We start from the raw sequence: 20,429 nt of genomic DNA, 5'->3' as shown, positions 1-20,429 counted from the left end.
AAAAATAAACTCATCAACTATGTTATTATAATATCGTTTGTTCCAATGCAAGCTATATCAAACTAATGAATCCTTAACTTTAAAATATGTTTGATAAAATTTATTGGCCTACTTTTAAAAAGAATACTTTATAAGAAATGTATGGGAAAAGACCATTTTCTTTTCAAGATGTTTCCAACTAACTTTGAACAAATTCTGTAGAATGGCCCATAGCCTATTTGAACAGGATTTGTTTCCAGGTATGACTATGTACTAAAAATGTGCTTTTGACTTTCATTTATATTTGGATTATATACACTGCCGTTCAAAAGTTTGGAGTCGGTACGATTTTTAATGTTTTTAAAAGAAGTCACTTATGCTCACCAATGCTGTATTTATTTCATTAAAAATACAACAAAAACCTTTTTTCGATTTTAATATATTTTAAAATATTATTTATTTCTGTGATTAAAGCTGAATTTTCAGCATCATTACTCCAGTCTTCAGTGTCACATGATCCTTCAGAAATCATTCTAATATGAGGATTTGATGCTCAAGAAACATGTATGATTATTATCAATGTTGAAAACAGTTGTGTACCATTTTTTTTAGGATTCTTTGATGAACAGAAAGTTAAAAACAACAGCATTTATTTGAAATATAATCTTTTGTAACATTATAAATGTCTTTACTGTCACTTTTGATTAATTCAATTCCTCCTTGATGAATAAAAGTATTGATTTATTTGATTTATTTCCCCCAAAAAATAAAATAAAAATACTTACTGACCCCAAAGTTTTGAACGGTAGTGTTTAATGTTACAAAAGATTCTATTTCAGATAAATGCTGTTCTTTTGAACTTTCTATTTATCAAAGAATCCTGAAATAAAAATGTAATAACTGTTTTCAACATTGATAATAATGAGAAATGTTTCTTGAGCTTCAAATCATCATTAGAATGATTTCTGAAGGATCATGTGACACTGAAGACTGGAGTAATGATGCTGAAAATTCAACTTTAAAATCACAGGAATAAATTATATTTTAAAATATATTAAAATCGAAAATAGTTATTTTAAATTGTAATAATATTTCACAATATTATTGATTTTTTTGTTGTATTTTTAATGAAATAAATACAGCATTGGTGAGCATAAGTGACTTCTTTTAAAAACATTAACAATTGGACCGACCCCAAACTTTTGAACGGCAGTGTAATATAATATATATATATATATATATATATATATATATATATATATATATATATATATATATATATATATATATATATATACACACACTGCCGTACAAAAGGTTTCTTTTATTTTTTTCTCCTCACATTCTTTCTTGTGTGACACACCGAATGAAAGGCTGATTATGCGAGTCATTGTCAGGTGTGAATTATTCATGATATGGGGTTGGGCCGTTCACGCTCACACGCATATTGCCTTTCCAAACAAAAAGTGTTTTACAAAATTTAAATCAATGTATTGTTTTGTGTGAATGATTAGGCAGGATGATTTTCAGATCATTTTGAAGCAAAAACTCTAGGCCACAACATCAATTAGTCAAAAGTATTGTGGACACATATTTAGTATGTGTTTTGTGGCCTTATTTCAGAAACTTAAATTTATCAATAACCATGCATAAACAATATTCTCTCAAAAATACAAACATGTACATACATGTTGCTCACATATTATGGTAGCCCTGTTTGTGCTAAATAGAGTGTAATTACACCTTTGCCATTAATATGTTTTTTAAGCAACTGAAAAAAGCACAAATGTCAGGGCATGTCAAAACATCTCAAGGACCCCAAAAACACCTTAAACCCCAGAGGTTTAAAGATTTGTCAGAGCAATTTGTTTTCAGTTAAAACAGTTCAAACATGCATTTTAGTCTGAGACTAGGCTGAAGCCTTGTCTGTGAAATCTTGGGTAAGTGTCTTGCTTATAGGCACTATCGGCCAGCTTTCACTGGATTTGAACCTACACCCTTTTAATTACATGCCAGATCTTTAACCACTGGGCTCTACCTGCAGAGTCAGTGTTTCATGGTCCAAGCATTACCTGCAGGCGGAGGATGAACACAAAGGTCTCATCAGCCTCAGGTATGTCATCATCCCTCACAGCGATGAAGATAGTTTTACTGCTTTCAGAGGACAAGAGAAACGCAGCAGCAGTTGTGGCCTCAAAGTCACCAGTGTCCTCTCCCTGAAGCTGGACAAACACAAGATGCATGGAAAACATGGAGTATTAGTCATCAATTGTTTTAGTTTTGGGAACAATTCTTTTAAAGCATAGATGTTCTTTGCTTTTGTTTTATTTCGGAACGTGTTGAACAAAAATTAAGACTTGGATTTGGAGAAAACTGGTTCTTTATAAAACACCTTAAAGTTTGTGACGGGAAATCCCTGACCTCTTTTAAACTCAACCGGCACCATCTGGTTGACAACTGCCACCTCTAGCACATGCTTTGATGCCACCCACTGTAAGCCGCTACAAAACGGGCTCTTAGATCCTTCCTTCAACAGTGAATTTATGGATGCCATTCTATGAACCGGCAACACTTGCCCACTTACTATGCGTGCTAAACAGGCCCTGCCTGCTTTGACAGTAGGAATATTTGTGTTTCTGTGCTAATTATGGCCATATGTGCTATGATATGATTTACCAGACAGATGCTTGGGTGTTGAGACCCAACCAGCTGTTAAGGCATTAACACATCAGGCAGTACAGAAGCACTGTTAGCTCAAAGGTTCTGTGGAGCCTTAATCAAATCGACAGTACAAAATGTCACTTATGCTATAACTATTTCTTACTCATCATGCTCTTATTACGTGCCATCAGTGTGTTGTGTGTTACCTTATGACTTACTACTGATACAATTAAAAGGAGACATTATGTGATATATTTAGTTACCTGATAGATTAAATAAGATAAAAAATAAACATTTGTTAAATGTTTGTTTTCTTTGGAATTTCAGCCAGTGTTTATATGAACAAACTAATAAATATTAAAATACTATTAAAAAATAAAATTCAAATAAAATAATGTTTTTTTTTAATGCTTGATGTATTTTCTGATACAAGGTAGAACATTTTCTGTTCAACCCTGTCATGCTTTGACATTTGTCCTCGTATTATCAATAATCATACAATGTCTTATTTATTCCTTTGTTTTTATTTTTTTAATTATCTGTTTGTTTGTTACATTGCAAAATGTATTAAAGGCACAAAAAAACTGAGAATTTACTGGCGGTTCTTTCTAAGGCTATGTTTACACGGAAACGATCTGAAGAGAAAACGCAAAAGTGGTGTTGCGTTATCACTTTTTATTCTACGTTTAGACGAGCATTAAGGGGTGGAAATCTGCGTGCATATGGTGACGCAAAAGTGTGTGAAATTCGATGTAGTATGCACTCCAGGCGGCTAGGTGGCAATATGAAGCACTGCCACATAACAACACCAAGTCCGCGCGCCTGCTTACAACCTTCCTTCTACTTCTCTCCCTAGTAGCGTGAAATCAAAACATGGCGAAGCGAACAGCAAAAAGACTCTTGTACGTTTAATCAGAGCTGCTAGGGCAACTTGAAGGTCCGACGTATGGAAATAATCCGACATGTTGGGTGTTATTTTCCTGTACTGGCGCATGCCTGTGACGTAAATGCGTATACGACGAGAGCCATCGTGAGCAGATTTGCGTTTTTACCCTTTAGACGGGAACGAGACGGTGAAGCGTTTTTAAGATTTCCACTCTGGAGGGTGGTTTAACTTTTTATGCTTTTTTAAGCCCCAAAAACGCCGTCACCGTGTAAACGAAAGGCACATCTGATAAAATATTTTTACGTTTTCACCCACGAGCGTTCTCGTGTAAACAGGGCCTAAAAATGTAAGTGTCATAGACTTGCCTGGTTTGTTTTCATTTTCATGGACTTTTAGGGTACGTTTACACGACAACAATATCCTTAAAACGGAGAAGTTTTGAATCTGAGTTTTCCGCGTACAGACGACACCATTGTCAAAACTATCCCCCTTCACATGGATCTGCGAAAACGAATAAAGCGCTGTATTGTGCTGCCAGAGCATTAGATGGCGATGAAACACTATAGACTTAAAACGTAATAGCATGTGCATGACGTCATCGTCTTCAGAGATTCGTGTTTTGGTTGTTTACACGGAGACCATTTTCAAAAACTTGCACTTTGAAACCAGTTTTCAAAAGTTTGCGTTTTCAGGCACCCAAAACGCCGTTGTTGTGTAAATGAATGGCCAAAATGCATAAAATGTTTTACATTTTTAGTTGAAAACAGTGTCGGGTAAACAGCCCCTTTAGGTTGTTTCTCTCAGTTACTCGTTTTCCTTTGTTCCAGTTTCCCGCTCTTCATTTGTTACCATGGATTTGATTAATTAGTTGTCACCTGTTCATTATTGATTCCCTCTGTGTATTTAAGTTCCTCATTTCATTCAGTTTGGGGTCTGGTATTTTCATGTGTTAAGTTTTAATATTAATAAACAACATAGGATTAGGAATAGGGTTTGGTTTAGGGTTAGTTGCATGTATTTATGCATAATTTACTGTTATTACTATAAGTACAGGTAACATATGTAACAAAGACACTGTATAATAAAGTGAAAAAATCATTTAAAAGCCTGATATAGCACAAACAATTTGAGCAGCATACAGTTTAATTTAATCAAATTGTACATTTATTTGGATAAAACCAGGTTTGCTACATACATTATAAACCGAAAACAACTGGCAAACACACAAACTGATAGTAGCAACGATCAGAGATGGGCAGTATTTGAAATACGAATTTAATTACTTTTGAGTATTTTGTAATTTGTAATTAAATACTTTGAGAGACTGTAATTTGTATTTAAAATAATTAAAATACTTATTTAATATATATATATATATATATATATATATATATATATATAAAATTTTATTTTGCATATATTAACTTTCATCACCAGGCTTAATAGGACCATAGACATATAAAATACGAATAGGACTACCAAATTGCCTATCACAGTTTTTGGCAAGATGCAAGAACGTGACGTGACACTTTGACCCTGTTTACATTTCTGGGTTTCTCAGAAGTGGAAGGCGTCCTAGTTGAATAAACTTCTATAGCAGTGAATGAGAGACTACATTACATATATTTGTTGTGTTCCCATTCCCATCAGCAAAAGAAAAACGCCACAACAGCATTTTCACAACTTTCAAAAAGATAAAAAAAATAGAGTGAAACTGAAAAAGGCAGACGGAAGAGAGAAATATGTCAAATTTGTCACAGCCGCGGTATTAGAAACACCCTAATGGCAGTGTTAACTACTTTTTGTGTAATATAATACAAATATAGTGTTTTAGGAGTAATGATCTTTTATTATGACAGTTTGTGGCAACATGTACGTTAAAAGAGCATCTTCTGCACTAAACAATGAAATTTCAAAATTCTATACTCTTACGTGTATCTAACTCCAGTTACTCTCGCACTTCAAAAGACTGTACATTTTCTTTGTATTTTTGTATATTCAAATGACAAATTACTTGTATTTTAATTAATTTTAATACTTTTTTCACAGCAGTATATTGTATTTTATTTAAATACATTTGATGAGTAAGTATTTGTAATTTGTAATTAAATACTTTTTGATGTATTTGTGCCCATCTCTGACAACAATTAACCATACTCATTCTCAGATTTCTATACTAAACTTACCAGAACCAGAGCTGTGACATTAACTGGATCTCCAACTCGTTCCACCACAAGACGCACTATGGCCCTGCTGCTCTCGTTCACAACAAACTGAGTCTGGCCCTGGAACCTCAGCTCTGCCGACTCAGACCTGGCACTTGTTGTGAGCAGCATCAGAACCAGCCCAGCTAGACCAAGAACAGCTGGCATTCCTGAAGAGAGAAAGAACAGTTCAGTGACCATTCATCTGGACGGGGTATATTTCATTCTGCATACATTAATGTACAATTACACTCAATACACAGATCTGACAGGGTGGTGCATACATGAATTGTTACTGTTATGGTTCTTGAACAGATTTCACACTTTCAAGGCAAGTGCACACCATAATAGCAGCTAAATTATATACCCTGAAGGGTGTATTGACAAGTAGAGAACTGCACAAATAAATAACTTTAGCAGCATTAGCTAACATCACCTTTAGGAAAAAAGGTTTAATGGTCTTCGTATAGAACCCTAGCGTTCCCTTTCAGTCGAGAAAGTCAGACGTAGTCGACGTCGACTGAAATGGGGATCACGCCAGGGAGTCAGTCATCTTCGAGTACTATTGAACGAGCCAATGGAATTGGCGTGCGTGACTTACATCACACACTCCGTCCCCGCGGTGCGGGTATAAATACGGAAGTGGATGCACGCACTAGTTGCCCTTCGGAGCCGATCGTTTAATGTCTCTGAAGAGTGCTGTTGTTTACAACGAGCGAGTGTGTCAGTGTTCTTCTGGAAGACTCTCCCAGTGCTGGTGGTTTCTACAGCGCGAGTGCAGCGGTGATCGTGAGCTTTGAGCTCTCAACTGCTGTTTTAACAGCAAACAAATTTCTTTAGAGGGCGGAAAAATTAGTTTTCAGTTCACTTCACTGTTTCAGTTCACTGTTCAGTGTTGCCTCAGTCATTCCCCTGTGTGCTCCGGCACCGGTGATGGGTCCTATTTCCTGAAAGACTAACACGGATGCGTTTGCGTCTTTTTTAAGATGTCATTCCACCTGTGCGTTTCTGGATGCGGCCATTCCCTTTTCCTCTCTGACGGTCACAATTGTTGCATCACGTGTTTGGGCTTACAGCATGCTGAAGCAGCTTTTGTGGACAGTTCATGGGCTTGTCGGCAACGCGGCGGAGAACTACGTCCAACAGTTCTCTGCCGCCCAAGCGCAGACGGAGGCCATCCGGTATATCTTGCTCCGGCGGCCCTCTGCTGCCTCCAACACGCCGCCGGGCGTGCCCCTGCCGCCGCTCCCTCTGGGCGTCCACAGCAGCTTCCAGCCATGCCTCAGCATGGAGCTGGCCGCAGTAGGGACGGCTCAACCTGCTCCAGGCGCTGCCAAGCCAGGTGGCAAGCGACAGCAAAAGCATTCCGGAGCGGGCCGCTCAGGGATGGAGGAGGATGCTCTTGGAGTTGGTCACCGATCCACTCCCTCCCCCCGGGTGAGGGCCGGGTGGAGTCTTCGTTTGTGTGTGTGTCTTTTCCTCCACTGGCTCCCAAAAGAAGTGTAGCAAGCAGTACCCACACTTCAAAGATAGAGCAAATTCCTCTGTTCCTGGGTCCCAAGAGGGCGATTCTGGTGGTGTGCGACCCTGCATAGCCTTACACCCCTCAGCCCCCCCCGGTCACCAGCAGGCTGCTTGGTGCGTTCAAGGGCCCGGTCATCCGCCTTCTCACACGTCCCCTGCTGCCAGTGGAGACAGGTAAGTGTTGCACTGCACACTAACACCACGGTTCTCCACCTTGCTGCCCCACCTCAGACTCGGCTATCATTCGGCTCCGCTCAAGTCAGTGATAGTCATCACACTACGTGTTGAGCAGACGTGCTCCTGAAAACTCAGTGATATTCATCACAACCAGTGTTGAGCAGTGCTCCTGTCTTGTGCACGCATATCTATGTCCGACTGGCGAGGGACTTGATATAGCCGCTCCCTCCAGCCGATGTGAAGGCCAGTTGTTGCAAGCTCATTCTTCATGGTAGTATGTGGTGGGTCGTGACCATCTTGGCACAAGTTGGTCTGCAGCATCTGACCTGAATGACATTTACTTCAGATCTCTACCTTCCGCACACAGGCCATCCTGTATGTTGTGTGTGAGGGTTCGAAGTATCAGTCCTACCCTTCAACTGCTCCATAGCCAGTTGGGTCTTCAGGTCAACTGGGAGAGAGCAATCTCGCCCACAGGCTGAGTATCTCTTTTTCAGTTTGGAGAAGGACTCGCTCCAACACGTCTCTTCAAGACGAGAGTGTGTTCGGCTGGTGCTGTGTAGAAGTGAGAATAGGTCCCACTGAAAGAACTTTCAGAGGCTCCTGGGGCATATGGCAGATGCAGCCGCTGGGCTTCCTCCATATGAAGACCGCTTCAGCACTAGCTTCATGATCGAGTCCCGAGGTGACCATGGCAGACCAGCACCCCCTGTGTGACAACAGATCACCCTGGCCTGCTGCCAAACCCTCACCGACCGAGGGGCCATATACAAAGGGCTTGCTTTAACGGAGGCCTGGGCGACCTCCGACTGCATGGGCATTTGTGCCTTTAGTCGAACTTTAGTCCCCTTTTAACCGAACCCTGTTGAGTTCCTCCACACCCCTCCGACATCGGACGTTGCGGAACGTCCGGTGTTAGGCCTACCACTCGTAAGCATTGTGGAACCTGTGTTAGGCTGGGTCCATATGTTGCAATCCCTTCGGTGATCCCATATGTGTGTTCTTCCACGGTACGGCTCCCTACGACGAGCCCGTGTCTTCCCTCGGCAGAGTCTGCTTTGTCGTCTCTGTCCGGTTGAGTCTCCCCCTGTCATAGGCTGGAGCCACCCCAGTGACATTCCATATGTTGTACTGCCCGGTCAGCCGCCGAGTTCATATGTGTATTCTCCACGTTACCTTCCTTCGTGTAGGATGTGCCTTCCGCAGCGTCCCTTCCTTCCATGTACAGGGAACGTTTTCTCAGTGGTCCTGTAGGAACAGCAGTGACTTCCCTGTCCTAAGCCCTGTCCCTTCCCCGCCTTAAATTGGAGGGGGATCAGGAGGCTTTTGTCTAGGCACTGGAAGGTGGCAGCTTTAGTGGTGTTTTCAATGGTTGATCCCCATTTCAGTCGACATCGACTACATCTGACGTTCTCGACTGAAAGGGAACGTCCTGGTTGAGTATCTAACCCACCATTCCCTGAAGGAGAGAACAGAGGACGTAGTCCCCTTGCCACTACTGCTGGACCCCCGCTGAATCCGAGTTACGCTCGGCTCCTCAGCGAAAAATCAACTAGTGCGTGCATCCACTTCCGTATTTATACCTGCACTGCGGGGGCAGAGTGTGTGGTGTAAGTCACGCACGCCAATTCCATTGGCTCGTTCAATAGTACTCGAAGATGACCGGCTCCCTGATGTGATCCCCATTTCAGTCAACGTCGACTACGTCCTCCGTTCCCTACTTCAGTGGACGGTGGGTTGCATACGCAACCAGGACGTTCCTGCCTGAATTTTAAAGCATTCTTTATGCCAAAAAGGTTCTATAATGATTGCATAATACTTTCATTTTTAATGGGATATTTGTTTTTCTAGTTATCAAGTATGTTTAGAAGATGTTTAATAAAATTAGAGTTAAAAATCAATTAAAACACTATTAATTAAAACTGAATCTTAATTCATAAAATGATCTCATTGATGGGAAGCCATAAAAGTTTCTATAAAGCACCTGACCCTTTAAGAACCCTTTAAGGACCCTTTAAGGTTCTAAAGAGAATCTTTTCTTCTTGCAGAACCGGACATTTTGTATACAGACAACCTATGTTGTTTGTTCTTTTTGGAGCTGTCATTGTAAAAAGATCTGCATGAATATTCCTCAAAAAATTATATTTTGTGTTTTAAACATTACAGCGTAAGTTCTGAACGGCATGAGTTAATACATTTTGGTTAGAATATCCCTTTAAGACTTTGGAAATCAAGATAATAATGACTGTACGACTGACCCTTTCCCTTTAAGGTTCCTGACCTTGAAGGTCAGATCCCAGTTATTGTAACCTGCAATAGGAGACAATTCAGACAGGCATTTATTGTGGTCATCTCTTTTGAAGAGAAAGAGACTATAAAGTTTTACTGCAGGCCTCAGACAATATAAGAGTTTTTTTCTTTAAGACTGTTGTCATGGCTAACAAAACAGAAAACAGAAAACATTAATATGTTCAAAAAAACGTCTGGCCATCTATTTAGTCATCTGCTGCTTTGAAGCACACACACACTTTTTATATTTGCTAAATTACATGGTAAATACACAAGCTTTGAATTTAGTAATCTTGTTTTTCCTTTTTTTTCTTAGAAGAGTCAATTACCAGGGAAAGTTGGACATTGGTTAAATTCAGCTCTTCATATGTTCCACTTCTGCTACATCATGCGGTTATTCTTGAGCCACAAGGTTGCTGGGAGCAGACGGCGTTCATCAATCAAGGTGCCATTTCAGATTACTGAGGGGTTCCTTCTTTTGAGTTAGTGAGAATAAAACTTTGAGGGGCAGAAATGCAACCACATGATTTTGGTACAATTTTATTGCTCCATTGGGGTATGTGTGAGTGTAAGCATGTTTAAATCAAAAGTGTCTGTGTGTATATGTGTGTGTGTATATGTGTGTGTGTGTGTGTGTGTGTGTGTGTGTGTGTGTGTGTGTGTGTGTGTGTGTGTGTGTGTGTGTGTGTGTGTGTGTGTGTGTGTGTGTGTGTGTCTGTGTGTGTGTGTGTGTGGGGGGGTGGGGGTGTGTGTGGGGGTGTGTGTGTTGTGTGTTTTGATGACAAGAGGCGGGCAGGCAGGCAGGCAGGACAGCACGGAAGGGGGGCCGTGAATGCTATCAAAACTGGATTAGCGGCTGCTGGCGGGCTGAGGCCTGGGGTGAGGGTACAAAGCCGGGACAGTAGAGGGGAAAGCCTTGTATTCAGCCCTGCTTCTCCCCCAGAGCTGGGAACTTCCTGACTTGTTCAGACTCAATACACAACATACACACAACTGGACCTCTCTCTTTTTTTTAGTTTTTTTTTTTAGTTTACATTATAATATGCTACCTAATACCAAATTTCTGCTAATAATAATGTTTATGTTAATAGCACAAATAATTGCACAATCCATATTATGTCGCCTTTTTCGCCTTTCTTCGCCTTTGTCGCCATTGGCTTTTGGCTTGCTTAGTTCGGGACATTTAATTTTACATTTAATAATGTTTTTGCAACATTATTTTCCAATTATCTCTGTAAAGCTTCTTTGAAACAATCTGTATTGTAAAAAGCACTATATAAATAAAGGTGACTTGACTTGACTTGACTATGTAAATTATACTTCAAATTCTGTTAAAACCATATTCTCATTGCGGGCAATTTTGGAAATAAATTTCAATTCCAATTTTCTTACAATGTTCTCTAACAATCACCATATGCTCTGCTTCTATCCAGAGATGCAGAGGGGTAAAGAGTACCTAAACACCATATTTGAGTAAAAGTACAGATACCTTACAGCGAAAATGAGCCCATTAGTTACAAGTCACCAATTCCAATTTGACTTGAGGAAAAGTCGTAGAGTATCTGATTTGACCAGTACTTAATTATTTTACTCGTACTAAATGTAGGGTCAAAGATGGACAAGTCCTCAACACCTAAGAGACATGCCACTGACAAACAAGAAACATTTGATTTGTGAGGAAAGCAATCACATGTTTATTTTCTAAAATCGAAATGAAACTTAACACCACAATATTGCAATAAATCAAGATGGACACAACAGCCTCTCAAATGTCTACAAACACTCAAGTTTCATATAAGCTCAAGTGCTCAAAAAGGGCACGAGTAGACCAATAACCTTCAAAAAGGTATCTTCAATATAACAGATAAATAAAATTATTTAAAATTAAATTAAATAGTCAAAGCCTACTTGCACTGGACTTGCTGGTTTCAGCCTTATCACCGGCTGCAGTCATGTCCACATTTCATTTATGAAACACCTGTGATTCAGCAACTATCTGCTAATGCACTCACATTCGAGGAAAGTAACCTTCTTGACAAGTTTGGGCAAAACGCACAAGATAAAGTACCTTCAAAACCATAGATAGACCTCTACCAGTCGCAATAGTATAAAACTTTCCTGATATTAGATCAATGATTACAGCTGAATAAAATAAAGCATATTTTGTTACCTTTTGGAGCTAGGAAGGGTTCAGTTTGAGAAGATGTTTTATACCATCATCACTGTCCTCATCAGAGCTCATTTCACAGTGCATTCAGCATCCGGCTCATATTCACAATCTCAAACATATTCTCAAAACTATTATTTTCAACATCTTCATAATCAATATTTTAATCACTGACAGCTTCTTCACCAGATCCACCATCAAGTGACAGTGACACTAATATTAGATTGCGGCCAGTTCTTACTCTGCAGTTAATCACTGAGTCATTTCAAGTTTTACTGATGATACTTTCTATTCTTTTGTTTTCTGCCTGCAGTAACTATGAGTGAAACGTCACTTCATCATTGTGTTTCAGACATTGCCACCTTGTGGAATAAAGGTGATTTGCACTTATTCAGTCATCAACGATTAAATGATTGTTGTGCAGAAAAAAATGTATACTTACACTGTTACACACATCGGGTCGTTAGCGACCCTATACAATTTTTTTACAAAAAAATGATTGGGAAATCAGGCATTCTTTTACAATTTTGTTTCCCTTGCTGTATTGTTTATAATGAATTGATTGAGGCATACTAAGAAGGTTGATATCTAACTTTAAAAAATGAATGAGGAGGAGGGTAGTGAATGATATGCCGGGACACAAAAGACCTGAGGTACATGTTTTAGGGTTAAGTAATTAAAACAATAAAATAAAATACATTATGTTATGAAATATTAAATAATTTACCTTTTTTTCAGATGGATGGATGAGCAATATAAAAGGTAACAAATAATTGCATTTAAAGTCCATGATATCATGCTTCATTTTTGGGAACTGATAAATAAAGGTACTTGATTTGACTAACACGGCTTGACTTACTGATAAAGCATCTTTGAGCATTTGTTCTTCAGGAGGTTCAAGCAATTCAAGGAGATGTCCAGGCCATCAGTCAACCCAGAGGTTACCACGGCCTATTTAGCCACATCATGACATTGATAAAGACAGACACAGATAGATGCTACACATCCTTTGCCAGATCACCACAGGACATGCTGGCCTGAAGTACATCAAATGATTTATCAATGACCAGGAGGCCACCAAGCTGCCAAGACACTGGCACTTAGGCTGACCCCAGGACAGTCTATTGTAGAGATGTCTCATTTTCAAAGACAAAATGAAGATGGTTTTCACAGTCAAGCTACTCTCTTTTCCCTCAGGCGCACAGTAGGCCCGCAGAAGAAGCCCTTTGCCATTCAGTACATATCAGAGATGGTCCAAATGCCAAACAAAGCAAAAAATATGGAAGAGGGCAGGAATTTTGGGTGAATATTCATCAGAAAGCTGAGTGGGAGGTACAGATGCCTTTTTGCTCTCTGGAAGTGTGCTGTTAAGTCAATACAGCGCCTCAGGTGGTCTCTCTTTCATTCGACATGGTTATCTCTGTTCAGTCAACCAAACCTTTAGCATACTTCACATCTTCTACTTTCAAAAACAAAGTGCTTGAAGTAGTTTATATCGTCTAAGTGGTTTTCACTGATAGCATTCTGGAATTACTCATTACAATAAAAATGCATGCCAGCCCATGCCAGGAAACTTGATTACAATGGCATCTGTAATACATCGTTGATGCTGAGTAAACTGCTTAATTCAGTCAGATTAGCAGATTAGCAAGTGGGATATTTGCCCACTCTGTGTAACTCTGGGGGATTCATTTATTTATTATACTTAGTCTCTTTAAAGGGATAGTTCCCCCCAAAATGAAAATTCTGTCATTATTTACTCACCCTCATGTCGTTCCAAAACTGTACGATATTCTTTCTTCTGTGAAGCACACACACACACACACACACACACACACACACACACACACACACACACACACACACACACACACACACACACACACACACACACACACACACACACACACACACACACACACCCATTGAAAGTCCAATATTGTTGTTTTTGGACCCCATTGACTTTCATTGTATGACCAAAAGCAGCTGAAATATATTATTGTGTGTTCCACTGAAGAAAAAAAGTAATTCATGCTTGGCACAGGTTTTAATTTTTGGGTGAATTATCCATTTAATATTTAGATCAATGAACCCCAAGAAGAGTTTGACCCCATCACCTCATGCTACGGGTTCACATGGCAGCCATGTCTCTTAACGTAACCGAGACTTCAGCAATTACACTGGATCACCTGGCTGAGGATGTGATAAAGTGTACGGTTACGGGTCTATGCTGCTGGCCCAGCAGCCGCCTCTAGTGTTACCCCTGCCCGGCAGCAGGATCCATAATCTTAACATCAATTATTCAATCAGCAAGACTTCACAGCCAGTACTAAGCAACAAGGGGAGCGGTGTGTGTGCGTGTGTGTTATGCAATACATTGAACCTTCAGTGAGGTCACACACCTTGACTCCATGTATCAGAGTGACTAGTGCAACCAAGTCAATATGGTGTACTACATCCAATGTTTTCAAACTTTCTCGTAACATTCCAAATTACTATTTTCAAGGAGAGATACTCTAAAGTGTCCTATACTTTTAGCCACTTTTGCTTGGAGCTCAAAATAATAACAGTATGCATTGAAGCCAAATTGCAGGCTTGACTTAATCTAACGGTCTGTCTACTTCTGTAACAACCTGTCTGATGAGACTGTGGAGAGCTTTGGTAATGTGCAGTCACATTTATCACAGCACATGACATGGTAGTAGAAGTAACCCATTAGATGTCTCATGTAGCTCATGTTAGTCAAGTTAGCCAACAAAAGCTAAAGTCATGACCAATGCATCAATTGTCAACCCATGTGGCTCTCGTCTTGAAAAGGCTTTCATTTGATGCTTTTCCAGCCTAGTGCACTACAGTGTACATTAAGAAAGTAAAAACGAGAAACCCACACATAAACACAGAGCTTTTGAACCATTTTGAAAATATCATAAACACTGGGAACATTCCAAAATGTATGTTAAATATCTAGCATAATATACTCCGCAGGCAGCAAATAAAGGCATTTCAACATGAAAGATTACTGTTTCAATATAATACCTGGTGACCTAGGTGACAATAAGAGAGGATGACTTAAAGCGATTGCAATTAAGTTGTATTGAAATAATCAAACTTTATTCAAATGAAAGCTAATAAAGTGAAGGTGGAAACTGATTATATTATATTATATTTAATCTTCTCAAAAACTATTGCTCAATTAAATTATATGTGAACATAGGAAGAACATATGAAACTTCTTGTATCCCACAAATGGTGATATTGACACTCCCACCTTCTGTAACAAGTTTGAAAACAAGAAGCTTTGTCATAATTACAGCAGAACAACTCTCTTCTCAAATTGTGCCCTCCTTCTCAATATAAAAGCCAAAGATTTAATTTAGGAAAAGAACATGATGTTTTAACAATCACACGTAATCTTTTACACAAAATATACAATCATATAGCTTTTATATTTTAAAAAGATGCTCCCTCGCAAGGAGATTCTCATATTTGGGGGTACTTGGCATCAAATTTTTCAAGGTTTTGAAACCCCCAGTATTTTAGAATTACATTGTTAGTTTAGCAACTCCAAGGAGTGCTTTGTATGATGTCCAAATTGGTCACTTATGAGGTTCCACTTCAGTTAGGATGCTGCCTATAGGCAGTAGGTATTAAGGTATCTTACTATGGTTTAGAATATGACCATTATGAATATCAATGTAGGTTATGTTATTGCAATGTACAGTGTCAGTTTAAGCTATGTCTATCTTAAGACTGGCTCAAGGTCATTTGGGGTTATGCTGGTCAAAGCTGATCAATTATGGCTCGGCAAATTGGCAGACTGACTTTCTTGTTGCGGTAACAACAAAAGCTCAGTCACTGCTTCATTATACTTAAAAAACTGATGAAGGAAACAGAGCCTCACCCATCTGACACTGACCAAATTACGTGCTTAATCATCTTAAAAAAGCACAATAACAACCAGACGCTTAATGTAGCCAATCCACTTTGGTGCATAGGCTCATATGTGAATAATAAACTGAAGTTAACCACATGTAGTGTGATGAGTGTGGAGATATTACACTGATATGTAGTAACAGCACAACACACACATGGAGCAGCAGAAATTAGACGACATGCTTTGCTACCTCAGAAACCGAGCTCATTCAGAAAGTTCTGGGAACTTTCAGGGTTCCCATATATGGAGCGCTCAAAAGCCAATAATTGCCACTTGTGTTGTAGCCCCTCAAGTATTTTTAGATGGGACGATATCCTGAACATCTCGAGGTTGGGAAACTAAAAACATTTAATAACTGAGTCTGGTAAAACATACATCATTACATCTGAGGAGAGTATCTTAAGACCACAGCTTTTCATTGGCGAGACACTCATTTGGTGAACGTTGCCCAAAATGTTTCTGTTTATTTTAAAAGATACAGGGAACCTAGAATTAGTGCACAATAGTGTGCATGTGAGTGGGCGCTGAGTACGAGGAGATCCCATTCCTTCTGAAGAATGAAAGCAGAGATTAAGAAAATATCCATTTGGAATAACAAGAAATAATAAGAGCTCTGTTTTCGTATTGTCATATATTACTTTTAAACCCAACATTAGCTTCTAGTCGATGGACTACATGCCAATCAAGTCCATGCTGGCCAGAGAGCAAAGAGAAAAAACGAAATCTCTCAAAGGTATTGTCCTCAGGCCGTCGTCTGACCCTTTCAACTTGAGCCAACTGCATCCTGCGTCCCTTTTTCCAAAAAACACAATGACTTTTTTTCCACTCTCAATATATGGGTAGAGGACCAGAGAAAAGATCCCATTGAATTTCACATGGTGAACGTTCCCGAGGCCGCAGAACTCCATGACCGATGGGCTACTGCAGCAAACAATGGATGAGAGTGAAGAGAAATGCACTTTCAAGGGATTAAACAAGGAAAAGCCTCTCAATGGCAGCGAAGAGAAGAAAAGCAAATTATAAAGCTTATTGCTTCATCGCATGTAGCCAGTCAGACCTTGGCTGAAATGCTAATTGCCTTTCTTTTCATCCTCGCACACTGAATCGGGGTGTGTGCGCTTGAGAAAGGCAGGGCACTCACGATTCACAGACAGACGCGCACACACACACACACACTGAAGATATTAGGAGGCTCAGTGTTGTACTCTTTTTTTTTTTTTGCAACATTGTTTTCTCTAGTTTTTCTTCTTTTCCCACTCTTTTTTAAAACGCGGGTACTTCAGCCTTCCAGTAGACCGAATCAAGCCCCCATTCAGACAGATAGTTCTCTTTATCCCTCGGTTTTCCCTCCCATACCTCATTTAACGAACGAGAGATGTGGGAAATTTCTGTCCCGGCCTCTTCAATCTGCTGAGTTTGGCAGCCACAGGACAGATGGCTGGATTGAGGACAGAGCAAATCCCCGATCAAGAGTAGCTCCCTCACTGACTCTGAATCAGTTGCTGCAGACCCACAGAGTCGGCAGTAAAGTTTGGGTTCTCACATTTTTGTATAGTGTCTTTTCGCATTTTCCACCTGTTTTCCTATTTTAAATTCAATGTCAACTTTAAATAAGACATTTCTATGTTAATTTCCCCCTCAAAAAAGTGCAAAGCAACTTTGCTTGAGCATCCCAACCAATCCAGCACAGCAACACTAGCTCAACCAATCGTGTAGGTTTGGGGCGGGGCTATGTGTTTTTATTTTATTATAAATGGCAAAAGAAGATGTGCGTGGGAAACCTTTTTGAAAACAATTACTACTTTTGCCATTCTGTAGTACTGCAATATCTATATGCTTTCCTTCTTTTACTGTTAACAAAAGCTAAAACAAAAACTACATTTTCTATATGTATATAAAATTCTATAAAACTATATTTTCATAAACCGAAAGTGTAGCATTTTATTTTACACTCCTGTTCCCGCTTCAATGTACTTATTATAGAAATTACTATACTTTTCAACATCTTATGTAAGTACACGTAAGTGCACGTACTGTAAAATAAAGTGCAACCAATGAAATTTAAAAAATAAAAATAAACTGTATGACTGTTTTTTTCTGTTTTTGTTTATTAAATACAACACACATTAATTTTAGTTTTAGATACATGGTACATTATAAAACTTGAAAACTTTATAACCCTGCCTACGGTAAACATGAAAATGCCTTTAGATAGCAATATATAGACTGTGCAGATAAATTTGTTTAGCATTTTGATGGCTAACGATACTACTAAAATATATACTAAATAAACTGAAATAAACTAAAAAAAAACCTACCAGTTCAATTAAATAAAGAGGAGGTAAAACTCCTCTGAACACACTAGTATAGATTCTGATCAACAGGTGGGAGGTGGGAAACAGACACAATCCCAGTTTGCTCAATTCCTCCACTTCAGAAATTCCTTCACCATGACGAACCACAATGGGGTAAATACTTGCAAGCAATGGGAGAGAGAAAGCAGGCGAGGGTCTGTAGGGGGGCATGGGGGAAGACACAGACGGGGGAGTGAAGGTCAGCAGGACATCTCGCCTCAGGGCCCAGAGACGATAACAGACGTCCAGCGCTCAAACTGCTTTCACTCTTGTGAATCAACGAACCGCTTTATGTACAAACGCCCTACATTTATGCATGATGGATTCAGTGAAATCGTCTGGGTATGGATGAGTAGGCGTCGCAACTAAAAATGATCTCTGACCAGCCTGCATTGTGTCAGGCAAGCTCTTTCACCAGGCAATAGCAACTTAAGAGGGAAAGCTCAAGGAAGAGAGACAGGGCTCTATTTGCTGCCCCCTGGGTATTAGGATAAACACTAAGGAGATAAACAGCCAGGAGGAGGGTCCTTATTGACCCGACCACAGGTCAGTGCGTCCCGGATGTATCAATGTATCAATAAATGAACGTCTAAAGAAGTATTAGTTACTAAAGTTGTTTAGTCAGGAAAAAAGAATTTCTGCTAAGAATTCTTAAAAGAATTCTCATTGGCTCAACTTAAAGGAATACACTTAAATTTTTTCTCATAATTTACTCACCCACAAGTCGTTTCAAACCTGTATGAATTTCTTTCTTCTGCTGAACACAAAGAAAGAAATTTTAAAGAATGTCGGTACCCAAACAGTTGATGGACCCCATGACTTCCATAGTATTATTTTTTTCTACAATGGAAATCAATGGGGTCCATCAACTGTCTGGTTACTGACATTCTGTAGAATATCTTCCTTTGTGTTCAGCAGAAGAAAGAAATTCGTACAGGTTTGAAACAACTTGAGGGCGAGTAAATGATGACAGAATTTGTATTTTTTTAAGTGAACTATACCTTTAACATAACAATTCCTTACAGATTTACATACACACCAACTTTTTAACATTTATGAAATGCCACTTCTGATCATTTATCTTTAGACCAACCATTAGACATACACCTTTTTCATAAACACACATCACGACACATTTATGTAGAGAGAAGCACATATTTTTCATTTGAAAAGTGAAAGAGTGAAGGCAGGGGCAACTTTTTAAAGCTCAATTGTGACTGATTACACCATCCGACTTTTTGGAACGGTCTCAACCCTCCGAAGGGTCTCATATGACCACCACAAATCAATCAAAATTAAACCTTGGATGTGTCAGATAATTTCTGTTTATTTTAGCCATTTATGTAACAAATGTAACACTATCTGCTGTGTGGACAATTGGACTGAAATCATCTAGAGATCATTCATCAAGCCCAAAAACTTGGAAAGGTTCTACAGAATAGCTTGTGGTATGGATCAATGCCACATGTATCCGTGTTGAATAAATCACATTGAAAAAGGAGCGAGCGATGAACGAGAACACAGTGTTCATGCATTAGAGGGCACAGCGTGACTCCACACTATGAAATGGTTTTAAGGACCGACAGTGAAGGTCACAGTTCAAGTTCAATAGCCCACAGAAAAAAAGGATAAAGCTTCCCTTTTGATGCTTAAACTTGTTCTATAGAACCACATGCAGTAGAGATAATGCATGCAAGAGTTACAGAGCGTATTATGTTTTTTGTATGCTGTTGATTACAAATAGGAATTATATTTGTGATGCAACATGGAAAATATATTTTGGAGAAAGAAAATTTGTGACCCTGGATCACAAAACCAGTCTTAAGTTGCACGGGTATATTTGTGGGAATAGCCAACAATACTTTGTATGGGTCAAAATTATCAATTTTTCTTTTATTCCAAAAATCATTAGGATATTAAGTAAAGATCATGTTCCATGAAGATTGGTTTTGTCATCCAGGGTCACATTTCAGAACAAGTTTACCTATACCAAAGTGAAATCAAATAAAATAAAATTTAAAGAGAATTCTATTTTAAGAAAATTTAAAAAATATATCGCACAAAGGGGAAAAAAGAGAGAGAATAAGCCATATGTAGACCAGTACAATTGCACATTATATTCCGAAAAGGTCAAAAAGAAGTGAATGGAATGTTGACCAAAGACAAACTCTGGAGTAAACTCAATGGCACAATTGTGGCAGACCATGACAAATATAGAGACCTCAAGATTGCTGCTGGATTTGACCATTGCTTC

At 39.1% G+C, this 20,429-nt stretch overlaps 1 protein-coding gene across 2 annotated transcripts in view; it reads right to left on the bottom strand.

Annotated features, from left to right (window-relative positions):
* Window positions 1-20,429, bottom strand: part of adgrv1 (adhesion G protein-coupled receptor V1) — a 171,912-nt gene that overhangs the window by 146,395 nt on the left and 5,088 nt on the right. For both annotated transcript variants that reach the window (XM_077231608.1, XM_077231609.1), the window contains exons 2-3: window positions 5,713-5,900; window positions 2,052-2,201 (exon numbers count right to left, since the gene is read on the bottom strand). In XM_077231608.1, coding sequence (XP_077087723.1) covers window positions 2,052-2,201; window positions 5,713-5,898 — 336 coding nt within the window. In that variant the 5' untranslated portion in view covers window positions 5,899-5,900. The remainder of the gene's footprint in view (window positions 1-2,051; window positions 2,202-5,712; window positions 5,901-20,429) is intronic.

Source organism: Siphateles boraxobius, unplaced genomic scaffold (genome assembly GCF_051911475.1).
Source record: "Siphateles boraxobius isolate OS27281-9 unplaced genomic scaffold, OSU_SipBor_1 16, whole genome shotgun sequence".
Classification (NCBI taxonomy): domain Eukaryota; kingdom Metazoa; phylum Chordata; class Actinopteri; order Cypriniformes; family Leuciscidae; genus Siphateles; species Siphateles boraxobius.
The sequence above is the reverse complement of the archived record's forward strand: the minus strand, read 5'-3'. Positions and strand labels throughout refer to the sequence as shown.